The sequence below is a fragment of the Peromyscus californicus genome, unplaced genomic scaffold, assembly GCF_007827085.1.
Source record: "Peromyscus californicus insignis strain IS unplaced genomic scaffold, ASM782708v3 Scaffold_20__1_contigs__length_68692818, whole genome shotgun sequence".
Lineage (NCBI taxonomy): Eukaryota > Metazoa > Chordata > Mammalia > Rodentia > Cricetidae > Peromyscus > Peromyscus californicus.
In genome coordinates this window covers 44,455,275-44,467,594 of record NW_026294503.1, presented here as the reverse complement: position 1 = coordinate 44,467,594, position 12,320 = coordinate 44,455,275, and the positions used below count along the sequence as shown (strand labels likewise).

The 12,320-nt window shown below is 48.5% G+C and overlaps 1 protein-coding gene across 1 annotated transcript in view; it reads left to right on the top strand.

Annotated features, from left to right (window-relative positions):
• The window catches only part of Fam227a (family with sequence similarity 227 member A), a 59,444-nt gene that overhangs the window by 28,250 nt on the left and 18,874 nt on the right, over positions 1–12,320 (top strand). The window contains exons 10-12 of the mRNA XM_052748361.1: positions 1,238–1,345; positions 4,498–4,583; positions 8,616–8,733. Coding sequence (XP_052604321.1) covers positions 1,238–1,345; positions 4,498–4,583; positions 8,616–8,733 — 312 coding nt within the window. The remainder of the gene's footprint in view (positions 1–1,237; positions 1,346–4,497; positions 4,584–8,615; positions 8,734–12,320) is intronic.

Sequence of the window (12,320 nt, the reverse complement as noted above, 5' to 3'; positions counted from 1 at the left end):
TATTGTACGAAACAGGCACCTTTGACATTTTATGTTGGGAACAAGACGGATGAGAAGGTCACTTCCTCATAAGGAGCTTGGTCACCATGGCTAAGCGTTCCCGTGTCCAGTAGGAAGCACAGCTGGATTGTAGAGGAGGAGGGGCGTGCTTTGGAGGATCCCTGTGCAGGCTGCCTAGTGCTCACTCCCTCCTTACCGCAGGAGTCACACAGAGCCCATTTATCTACCTGCCAGGGAGATGTAGCGACGAGTGTGTGATGTCTCTGCCCAGGAGCAGCACATCAGGGATTCAGAGGCCAAGGCTTCATTCAGGGTCCTCTTGGAGACACCTCTGTCTATCCGGTGTTTCAGTCCTGGAGGGTTGGCGTTTAGTTAGGTCACATTCTACACTGACAGCCCAGGAACAATAGTGCACGCATTAAAAGTAGTTTTGGGTCAGTGCGAGGAACTGTTTGCCGGCTGTGTTCCCAGACTCTAGCCAAGGCCTAGCATTGCAGACTTTTCTAAGGCCGGAAGTCTTGGGCCTGCTGTATGAACTCTTCACGGCACACCCTTTCAGCCCTCTGAACATGAAGGGTTAAAGAAGTTCAAGAGCAAACAACTGAATGCCATGTTTTAGACCCAGGGTTGTTCTCTCCAACTTGGGTCACCATGGCAACCTGTCTCTCTCATTTCCCACCTTCTTCCTGCTGCTCCTTCTCCCTGGTCCTGTTTTCACCTAACTAATCACCAGAAATAAACCTCCCGGCTACTCCTAGTGCACAGTGGCTCAGATTTCCCCAGTGACCCTTGGAAGCATCATTTCTGGGGCTCAGTGTAGCCTGAGAGTGTGTTGAAGAAACCTTCACTAAGCACTTACTTAGTTACTGCTGCCGGGTCCAGCAGGAGGCCCTGGGGACACAGACATGACCGCCCCAGCCCCTGCTCCTGGGGAAGGGAGCTCGTTGTCCAGCAAGAACAACGGGAGGCGAGTAAGAAAGTGGGTAACTGTGGCATCTTCGTTAACACTTGTCACAGAGTCACACACCCAGGCACCAGAAGATGGCAGGGCGGGTAGCATTGCCCCCATTCTGCGGGTGAAGAAACCCTCTAGAGAGGACGTGACAAGGCCAGGACAATGCTATCAGCAGATCTCCGGTTCCCTGTAACCAGGAGGAGGCTCAAGGCCTCTGCTTCCCTTTGTCCTGCTCCGTTCTCACTGGTGGAAGTGGCCATCACCACTCTTGGCTTCTTTTAGGGACATATCCTTGCCCACAGAGCTATGACAGTTGGGACTACTCAGAACTGGATCCAGAGAGGTTCCGGAGAGAAGAATTGATGTTACAGAGCAGTCGACTTATAAGGGGTAAGTTCCCAGCTCTGGCCCTGTCTCTTCTGCTTCCTTACACAACCCAGCCACAATGTAACTGAGGCAGAGTACTGGGACATTGATGTCTCTGCCAGGTTCTCTTTCACAGCCTTCCAAACTCTCTATCAGATGAATAAAGTATCAGTGTTTATGAATATGAGGAGTAGAATTTTACATTGGGTAGAAAGGCTGGGGACACCCAGTTCTGGCACGGAGATTGCCTAGTATGTACAAGACCACGAGTCCCATCCACAGAGCTATAAGCAAACAAGCAAATCTACCCTCTTGTCTGTCTGTTCTCCCATACTGTATAAGGTCTGTGTGTTCTAGTATTGTCTACGAGACCTGTGAGTTCTATACTCTATCAGGTCTATATGTTCTAGTATCATCTACGAGGCCTGTGTGTTCTATACTCTATCAGGTCTATATGTTCTAGTATCATCTATGAGGCCTGTGTGTTCTATACTCTATCAGGTCTATGTGTTCTAGTATCATCTATGAGACTTGCGTGTTCTATACTCTGTTGGGTCTGTATGTTCTAGTATCATGTGTGAGGTCTGAATGTTCTATACTCTATTGGGTCTGCATGTTCTTGCATCATCTACGAGGCCTATGTGTTCTGTACTCTATTGGGTCTGTATGTTCTAGTATCGTGTGTGAGGCCTGCATATTTTATACTCTGTCAGGTCTGCATGTTCTAGCATTGTCTATGAGGCTTGCATGTTCTATACTCTATCCGGTCTGTATGTTGTACTATAGAATATGGAAAGCTAGTTAATAGGAACCTAGGAGTTTACTGGTGCCTGGGACTTGCTGGAACCTCTGTGTATTGTTTCATCCCCATGACAACCAAGTGAACTTAAGGAGACCCTACGTGCACATCACAGATGAGAACACTGATGGTCAGAAGAGTAACTTGCACAATACCAACTTTTTTATTTCCTTCAACATGTCATGTCATAGACATGTCTTGGTGGCACACAACTCTAATCCAAGCACTTAGTAGGCGGATACAGGAGGCTTTTCTCAAGTTTGAAACCAACCTGGTCTACTACAGAACAGAAAATTCTACTGCCCATATGTCAACTACACTGTGAGTACTCTACAGCTCATTGCCATTGCTATTTCACTTTGGCGGCTAGTTTAAGAGTCTGTGATGGTCATGTCATGTCATATCATGTCATGTCATGTCACATCACATCACGTCACGTCAAGAGTTCCATGAGCCAGGCCCTGGGCTGAGAGTATCATTGGGCATGTGAGCCTTGCCTCTCCTCCCTATCCAAGGGCAATGGGAGGCACTTGAGCTACAGCACGTGGATTGTACCCACCTTGGGTGGAGACAGGGTGCAGAGGCACATGGTGCAGTACCAGGACACCAACAGTGCAGTGCGGAGCATTCACACTGACATTTGAAGGTTCATGTTTCAAACAGGTAGAAGGGAACCGACTGGTGTAGAAGCTGTGGAGGTTAAGTCGATTGGAGCCTGCAGCTGAGCAAGACACCCCCCCCCACCTGCAGCCACAGTGAAGCTGAAATATCAGTTTGGGGTTCCAAGGAAGAGTCTGGCTGTACCCCTTGCAGAGAGCAGGCTGCAGTGTTGGTCTGGAAATTGTAACAGCGCCCCCTTTCCCAGGACCAGAGCCTGCCTGCCTCTGCTGTCACTGTCCTAAGCAAACAGACATGCTTTCCCTAGCCCGCAGGTACAGATGGGGTTTCTCTGTGTGTCCCTGGCTGACCTGGGACTCCCTCTGTAGACCAGGGTTTTATTTTGTTTTTCTAAGTGGGGAGAAAAAAAAAAAAAGAAGAAACCAGTCCTTAAATTGTCTTTATCCTTGCCTCTAAAGGATTAGCTATGCTCAATATTTTTTGTTTTGATGCATCGAAAGTTTAACAACTTACTATATTATCATATTGATAGTTTTTCTTGATGATATTGATAGATATTTTTTGGTGGTTTCAGGGCTCAAACCCAGAGCCTTAGCACATGCTAATCCTGAACTCTAACCCTGCAATGTCCCAGCCCTAGATTTTTTTTTTACTTTTGTTGTTGTTTTAATTTTTTTCTGTTTTTTTTAGACTTATCTTATGTGTATGAGTGTTTTGCCTGCATGTAAGTCTATGTGCCACATGTGTGTGCTTGGTGCCTATAGAGGCCAGAAGAGGGCGTTGGATTCCCAGGAACTGGAGTTGCATATGTTTGTGGCCACTCTGGGGATGCTGACAATGGCGCCAGGTCCCCTGTAAGAGCGGAGTATGCTTTACCACCAACTCATCTCTTTTTTTTTTTTTTTTTTTTTTTTTTTTTTTTTTTTTTTTTTTTTTGGTTTTTCGAGACAGGGTTTCTCTGTGTAGCTTTGCGCCTGTCCTGGAACTCACTTGGTAGTCCAGGTTGGCCTCGAACTCACAGAGATCCGCCTGGCTCTGCCTCCCGAGTGCTGGGATTAAAGGCGTGCGCCACCACCGCCCGGCCAACTCATCTCTTTAGCCTTGGATTTTCCTTTCCAAACTTTTAACCCAGCCAGGCCAGGTGCACACACTTCTAATGCCAGCCCTTGGGAAGCTGAGGCAAGAGGATTGCAAATTAGAGACCAACCTGGTTTCTAGATTGAGTTCAAGGCCAGCCAGGGCTCGATAGTAAGACCCTGTTTCAAAAGCAAACAAACAAAACATGTTTAGGAGGAGTCAGGAGGCCAGGCGGTGGTGGTGCACACCTTTAATCCCAGCATTTGGGAAGCAGAGGCAGGTAGGTCTCTGTGAGTTCGAGGCCAGCCTGGTCTATAGCCAGAGTTACAGAGTAGAGAGGTCCTGTCTCCAGGAAAGTCAGGACTACACAGAGAAATGCTGTCTGAAAAACAAACCAAGGAACGTTTTACCTGGCACTTAGCTCAGTCTTGTAGGAGTCCGGGTTGTTAGTTTCATGCGACGCCACTGTGGCTTATTTTGTGGTCCTGTGCACTGCGCCCTGCACATGTGGCCGTGTGGACATTAGTCTGTGCTAGCTCGTCTGCTCTGCCTGTTGAGCAGAGGCCTGTGCTTGCCTGGGGTCACCTCTGCTCTTGTCAATGCTTCCAGGAGGATCGTCTAGGGCCCCTACGATCTCACATGCAGTGACCAGACACTACAGAGCAGCTTTTCTCTCTCCTAGGAAGAGAGTTCACCCTCTTCACTTGTATGAGAACCTCCTTCCCAAAGATGGACCACTACAAAAACAAGAAATTCCATACCCTTCTGGTAAGTGGGGAGCACAGACCTGGACCCTGAACTTCACAAGGCCCTGAAGCTGCTACAACCCCAGGTTTCCTGGAGCACCTGTGGCCTTCTATGGAAGGCACATCCCTGTCCTGTTCTTGTTTTTTTTGTTTTGTTTTTTTGTTTTTCGAGATAGGGTTTCTCTGTGTAGTTTTGGTGCCTGTCCTGGATCTCCCTGTCCTGTTCTACCCCACTTTCTCAGAGAGGGGCTTGTTAGGCCCCAGATTATCCATATATGAAAAGAGCATGGGGGACAACCCCAGGAACGTGAGAGGAACAGACCCAGGCTTTGAGTCCAGGCTGAGCCCCAGATAGGCAGGCTCGTGGCTCCAGGCTCACATCCGGGGCTCAGTTCTTCTGTCTCTGTATCTCCCCCCACCCTCTTTTTCTCCCCATCTCCCCCATCCCCTCCTGAGAGGGCAAACATTCTACTACCGCACTACAGCCACAGAGTACAGTGACTCCCCTCACAACCCCCTCATGACCCCCTTCACCCTCATGCTCAGAGCTGCGTTTCTTGGCCCCGTCTAGAGGATGCTCCTAATGAAACAAGCCCCATCCCTTTTCTTTCTGAGCATTCATGCTGACCATGGCCACGTCCACACCGATCTTGAAGCCCTAGGTCAACATGCCTTTTTCTGATGACCGAGTGCCCGTATCTGACACCACATGAAGCCTGATGCCATGTTAGATGCCATGTGTTTATCTTGGAGCACTCAGTATGAAGAGGCTGGGCCTCAGCACAGAGATGATGCAACCCACCTCCATGCCCTGTGCCTCTTGTAATGGTCTCCCATTCTCACTGAGGGTTTCTTGTTGGTTGGAGTTCTCCCTCGGCTAGTATGTAAACTCTATGAGGGAGGGGTTGTCTCCTGTCACTGTCTGAACTCCTTCATCTTCAGAAGTAGGCCTGCCACCAAGAAGGCACTCCAGCCCGGGCGGTGGTGGCGCACGCCTTTAATCCCAGCACTTGGGAGGCAGAGCCAGGTGGATCTCTGTGAGTTCGAGGCCAGCCTGGGCTACCAAGTGAGTTCCAGGAAAGGTGCAAAGCTACACAGAGAAACCCTGTCTCGGGGGAAAAAAAAAAAAAAAAAAGAAGAAGAAGGCACTCCATAGGGTATCGGGACTTCCTTTGTAAGCTCTAGGCCCTGTGCCTAGCATGAGATGGAGCTCTATAAATATCACTCCTGCCCCAAGCACAGACAGAATGAGCATTGCTGAGGCCAACTGTCCCTCAGAGATCAGCATCAAAATATTAGTCAGTATTTGGGCACTGCCAGCCACAGTGCCCAAAACAAATAGGTTCCTTTGTACCAAAACACAGAAAGCCTTCTGACATTTATTGCAAGAACCCAACTGAGAGATCCCATCTTCTGTCCTGGAAATAGAATAATCAAAAACTGGAATCTTGAAAGCAGCTGAAATTTGAATGGCAAACCAGGACTGGAGGGGTGTTTGGATGCGCTGGTGATAGAGTCTCTAACTAGGAGCAGACAGTCCCCCATCTGCTCAGTGAATGCAGCTGGCTGCATTCAAAACATGCATTTTGGAGGCTGCAGACTATCCGAGAGTCCAGAATTCAGGACACCAAACCATGGTTTCTCCAAGACCAACCTGCCACCTGCCCTTGTCTTGCTCACGTATTGAGGACCTGTAATAGAGCCGATTCTTCTGTGACTCACTATAAATCAGAGCTCCCAGAAACCTGTCAAGGACTTGATCAAATCTTCCATTCCTTCAGTGAATTTTAAAGAAGGTGGTGGACGGCATCCTTTCTAAGGAGGAATTTGAGTTGGAAGATAGCTCTGTTGATAAAAGCATGAAGACCTGAGTTCAGTCCCCAGAACCCATGTAAAAAAGGCTGGGTATGATGGTGTGTGCCTGTCATCTGACTGCAGGGGAGGCAGAGGCCATGGCCAGCGATCATTGGCCAGTCAGTTAGTCTAATCATGGAGTTCCAGGCCACTGAGAGGTTCTGTCTCATAAACAGTGTTCTTGGGGACTGGCTGTCCTGGGTATTCTGTGTCCTTCAGGAAGCAGTCAGCTCCTATCAGCAGCCCTCCCGGACACGAGTCCATAACACCAGTTCCTCTCGTGGCTTTTTCTGTCTTGTCTCAGGCAGGTGTGGTGCATGGGAAGGGTTGAAGAAGAAGAGCAGTGTGAGGCTTTGACCCTGGGATGTGGAGAGGAAGAGTGTGCATGTGACAAATGGTACTCCCAGAAAAGTGCCTTGTGAGCTCAGAACCTGAGGAGCTACTGGGAGAATGAATGGGGAGCCTTTTAGGAAGCAGGGACAGCTTGTGCAAAGCCCTGAGATGGGAGGGAGGGAGGAATGGAGGGAGGGAGGGAGGGAGGGAGGGAGGGAGGGAGATAGAGCTACTCAGGGAACAGAGAGGCGGTGGGTGATACAGAGCTTCGTAGGTGAGGGAAGTTGAGGCAGGAGTGAAAGCTGAGGACATGGATTGGCCAGTTCCCAGAAATGTGAGGTGGACTAGATTTTCATGATCTGTTCATGTGTTGTTGGACAGCTGGGCAGCTTCCATCTCCCCGCTGAAGTGAACAGAGGAGCTGTAAACATGTTTGGGTGGTAGGTGTGAGGATATCTGTGCTCGAATGTCTGCCCAGGGGTGAGGGTCATATGGTAGTTTTAGTTTTTATTTTCTGAAAAACCTCTAAACTGATTTTCATAAAAGTTGTATTAATTTGTACCCCACATCAGCAGCGACTCAGGGCTCCTTGCCCTCAATCCTCTCCATCATTTGTTGTTACACTTAGGATTTTTCGTTGTTGTTGTACAAGTACATGACCACAATGAAGATATTTCCTTGACTCTCCCATATGGGGTTGGGGATTTAGCTCAGTTGTAGAGCACTTGCCAAGCAAGTGCAAGGCCCTGGGTTCGGTCCTTAGCTCTGAATTAAAAAAAAAAAAAAAAAAAAAAAAAAAAAAAAAAACAAAGACTCTCCCATATCTATGCATAGCTGTGTGACTGGTCGGTGGAGTCAGTGAGATATGTGGACGGACTATGTGTCCGTTTATGGGATCCTTCCTTCCTTTGAGAGGCTTGTATGGATCCTTCCTAGTTTCCCTTCCTAGTCAGCCTCCTGGAGTGTGAATGTGGTGACTGGAGCTCTGGCTGCCATCTTGGTCCCTGGGGACAGTGTCCTTAGAGTGAAACCCGAAGGTGGGAGAAGTCAAGAGTCCTGAGCCTTAGCGTGGTTTCTGTGGGAGAGCAGGTCCTAGCTTGAGCCACTGTTATGAAAGCGTCCTGCTAATCTGGGGTGCTTCAAGACAGGGACTAGGTTTCAGTGACTGGCAAGCACCAGACACCACAGCAGTTGCTTAAAGAAACATTAGTGAAGGCCGGGCACTGCCAGACTTAGAAATGGCGGCAGTGGGTTTGGAGCCATTCCCAGGAGCCACAGTGCACATTGCAAGTTGTGGCAGTTCATCTTTAAGGAAGCCCAGGGAGCAAAGATACTCAGTGACTGCCCCAGATCCCTGGCTGCTGAGTGACAACCCACTGCTGGCCCCCACTCCACATCATCCCTTTGTGTTTTCCCCTCTGACCCCTTCTCTCTGCCATGGTCTTGAAATTGTCAGGCTGGACCAGAAAGCTCTTCTCACACATGTGCCTTTACTGAGAATGATGAGGTACAGCTAAGGTGCCAGTATCTCTCTCGTACCAGTTTTACTAACTATATTCTTAAAAAAAAAAAAAAAAATGCTCCCCTGAAGTATAGCTGGAAGTTTTCCTGTGTTCCACAGCCGCTCGGTCCCAAATAAACACACAGGGGCTTATATTAATTACAAACGGTTTGGTATCGCCACATGTCTCATGACTTTACCTGTGTTCCATTACATCTTGCTCCCCTGTGGCCCTCAGTGTCTCTCTCGACTCTGCCCTTCTTTCTCTCTGTATTCAGTTTGGCTTTCCCACCTAGCTATATTCTGCCCTGCCATAGGCCAAAGCAGCCTTATTCATCAACTAATAAAAGCAACATGTATTTGCAGCGTGCAGAAGGACATCCCACATCACTGAAGCAGTCTTCCAGTTTCTCTACAACCCACGAGAGAGGCTTTCCAAGGAAGCTGACCGCAGAGGAAAGCTCACGATGCAACCACATGAAAGGTAAGCAGGCTGCTATGGAGGGCAAGGCTGGCTTGCTTCTCAGTTATTACCCCTACATTGCATGGGTCCATCTGAACATACTTAGCTATGCCCTTGGGTTTGACCTGGGTCTTGGCACCAAGAAATGGCCAGGAGAGGGTGCATTTTTGTTTCAGTCAATATAAGCGCCTCAGTGCACAAGACATTCTCCTGACAAAGAGCTGTTGTTGGCTGTTTGGGGCTCGTTTGAGGGGCCTGCCCCCCAGCTCCCAAGTAAATCACGCTTGGAGGCTTATTCCTTAATTATGAATGCCCGGTCTTAACTCGGCTTGTTTCTTGCCAGCTTTTCTTAACTTTAAATTATCCTGTCTGTCTTTCACCTCTAGACTTTTACCTTTCTTACTTCTGTAATCTTACTTACTTTCACTCTTGCTCCATGGCTGGCTGTATGGCTGGGTGGCTGACCCCTAGAGTCCTCCTCCTTCTCTGGCTACTTCTTCTCTCCTCCCAGATTTCTCCTTCTAAGTATTCTCTCTGCCTGTTAGCCCCGCCTATCCTTTCTCCTGCCTTGCCATTGGCTGTTCAGCTCTTTATTAGACCATCAGGTGTTTTAGACAGGCAAAGTAACACAGCTTCACAGAGTTAAACAAATGCAACATAAACAAAAGTAACACACCTTAAAATAATATTCTACTACAAAGAGCCCTCAAGTGTCAAGAGTGCCAGGGCTCCTGACCCTGTTCATTATGTCAGCTTCACAGGCTGCAGCTCCACACTGCCATCCTTAGCAGCCTGAGGAGTTCCCCTAGAGTTCTGGGGACCTTTTACTCTGTCCAAACTAGTATTCATGGCTTCAGTGCTGAAAAGAATTCCAGGACTCATCAGTAGAGCAAAGCAGAGGTAGAAATTTTATTAAAGATACACACACACACACACACACACACACACACACACACACACAATTATTTTATTTTTATTTACGTGTGTGTGTGTGTATACCACATATGTGCAGATGCCCTCAGAGGCCCAGAAGAGAGCATCAGATCCTTGGAGCTGGAGTTCCAGGCAGTTGTGAGCCACTGTAGAAAGGTGCTGGGAACTCAGGTCCTCTGGAAGAGCAGCCAACACTCTTCGCCATGGAGCCATCTCTCCAGCCACTGCAGATATTTGAACAGGTTTAAGCACAAGGATCAGGAGAAAGGAGGGTTGCAGAGGAAAATGAAGAGAGCATGCGTGTGGGCTTCTCCAAGTGAGGTGCTGGACCAGACTTTTTTTTTTTTTTTTTTAATGCCGAATGCCGTTTATTGAAGGAGGGAAGAGGTCTTAAATACAGGCTTACAGCACATTGGGAGAACCCTGGAGGGCAGAAGTTCACTACCAATGTTTTACAATCTTGCATCTAAGCTGTTAACACCCAATATGCAGGATACACAGCCAAGGAACTTCCCTTAAGCATTCAGGAGGGTGGAACCTGGCAGGGAATTAGCATAGGTAAGATTTCAAGGTCAAGATCAGCAAGCAAGGCAACAGTTACCCACAACGGGGGCCAGAGCCCTACAGGTCCCCTTTTTACTAAAAAATGAGCTTTTGACTTAGGTTGCTTGGGACGTCAGCAGGTCACCTTACCCGTCATGGAGACGTCTGCCCAGGCCACACAGGCACTTTGCCTTAGGTTGGTGAGCGCCCCCCAGGCATTACCCGTCTGCCTAGCTCTTTTTAACTTAAACTGTTTCTCTTCATCTACCTCTTGCCTTGGGGGGCTTTTTACCTTTCTTCTGTGTATCTTACTTTCACTGCTCCTCATGTCCGGCTGGTGACTCTGGCTTGTGTGTCCCTCTCTTTCTCCCTCGTTCTCTTCTCCCTTCTTCTCTTCTTCCTCCTTCTCTTCTTCTTGAGTCTAGAGTCCTCCTATTTATTCTTTCTGCCCACCAGCCCTGCCTGTCCCTCTCCTGCCTACCTATTGGCCGTTCAGCTTTTTATTAGGAATGAGACCCTATCCAGGGTCATATACATTCAGGCCTTAACTGCTGTTTTAACACAAAGTGCCTGCATATGAAAGGGGTACTGTTATCAGCCTTTCCCAGATGTGGTTGATTGTGCTGGATTTCTTGCTTCTTAGCTGCAAAATGTTAATCAGACTCTAGAGTAATTGGACTCCCCCTCTCACCCCAGGTTTTTGAGACAGGGTTTCTCTGTGTAGCCTTAGCTGTTCTGGAACTTATTCTGTAGACCAGGCTGGCCTTGAACTCACAGAGATCCGCCTGTCTCTGCCTCCCGAGTGCTGGGATTAAAGGCGTGCGCCACCACCGCCCGGCTTCCTCTCCCTTCTCGTGTCCCCATAATTTCCTTTATCCTACTTCAATTTACAGCTTTGAATATTTTTTTAAGATTTTACTTATTATTTTATGTGTGTGGGTGTTTTGCCTGCATGTGTGTGTGCATGTGCTCCATGTGGGTGCCTGGTACCCAGACAAGCCAAAAGAGGATATTGGGTCCCCTGGAACTAGAATTATAGACAGCCATGAGCTGCCATGTGGGTGCTCAGAACCAAACCCTGTTCCTCTGCAAGCGCAGTGAGTGCTCTTAAATGCCGAGTCTTCTCTACAGTCCTGGATTTATTTTTATATTTATTCAATATTATGTATACATGTGTACATTTTTGTAAGTGTATGCCACAGGTTTTGGATACCCTTGGAGGCCAGAAGAGGCCATCAGATCCCCTGGAGCTAGAGCTAAAGGCCATTGTGAGCTTCCTGATGTGGATGCTGGGAACTGAACTCTGGTCCTCTGGAAGAGCAACATGTGTTCTTAACCTATGAACCATCTCTCCAGCCTAAGACGTTTTTCTTCCTTCCTGCTGCTGGGGACTGAACCCATGATCTTGTGCATGTTAGTCAAGCGCTTTACCACTGAGCTACATCCGCCCTAGACTAATGGTGCTGTTTCTCTTGGTGTGTTGGTGATTTGGTTCCACTGTTCCCTGCCTTCCAGTGCTCCCATGGAGAGCGCTGAAGCCATGCTAGTGGTCTGTTTTCGGGTGACCTGTTACGTTTTTGCTTGTCTTCAAGCATTCTCTGCTGACCTACAGGAAACCACTGGATTGCTTTTTTGTCTTGTAGCTACAACACCCATTCTGTTGCTGCATGGCATTTCAAAAAGCTTTGGGTCACCGGGCAGTGGTGACAAATTATAGGGACATGAGAAGGGAGAGGAAGCTGGGCAGTGGTGGCACACGCCTTTAATCCCAGAACTCAGGAGGCAGAGGCAGGCGGATCTCTGAGTTCGAGGCCAGCCTGGTCTACAGATTGAGTTCCAGAACAGCTAAGGCTACACAGAGAAACCCTGTCTCCTCTTATTTATTCTCTGTGCCCGCCAGCCCCGCCTCTCTCTCTCCTGCCTACCTACTAGCTGTTCAGCTTTTTATAAGGAATCCCAGTGGGGTTGGAGATTTAGCTCAGTGGTAGAGTGCTTGCCTAGCAAGCGCAACGCCCTGGGTTCGGTCCTCAACTCCGGAGGGGGGGGGGGAATCCCAGCACTCTGGAGGCAGAGGCAGGTGGATCTCTGTGAGTTCAAGGCCAGCCTGGTCTACAGAGTGAGTTCCATGACAG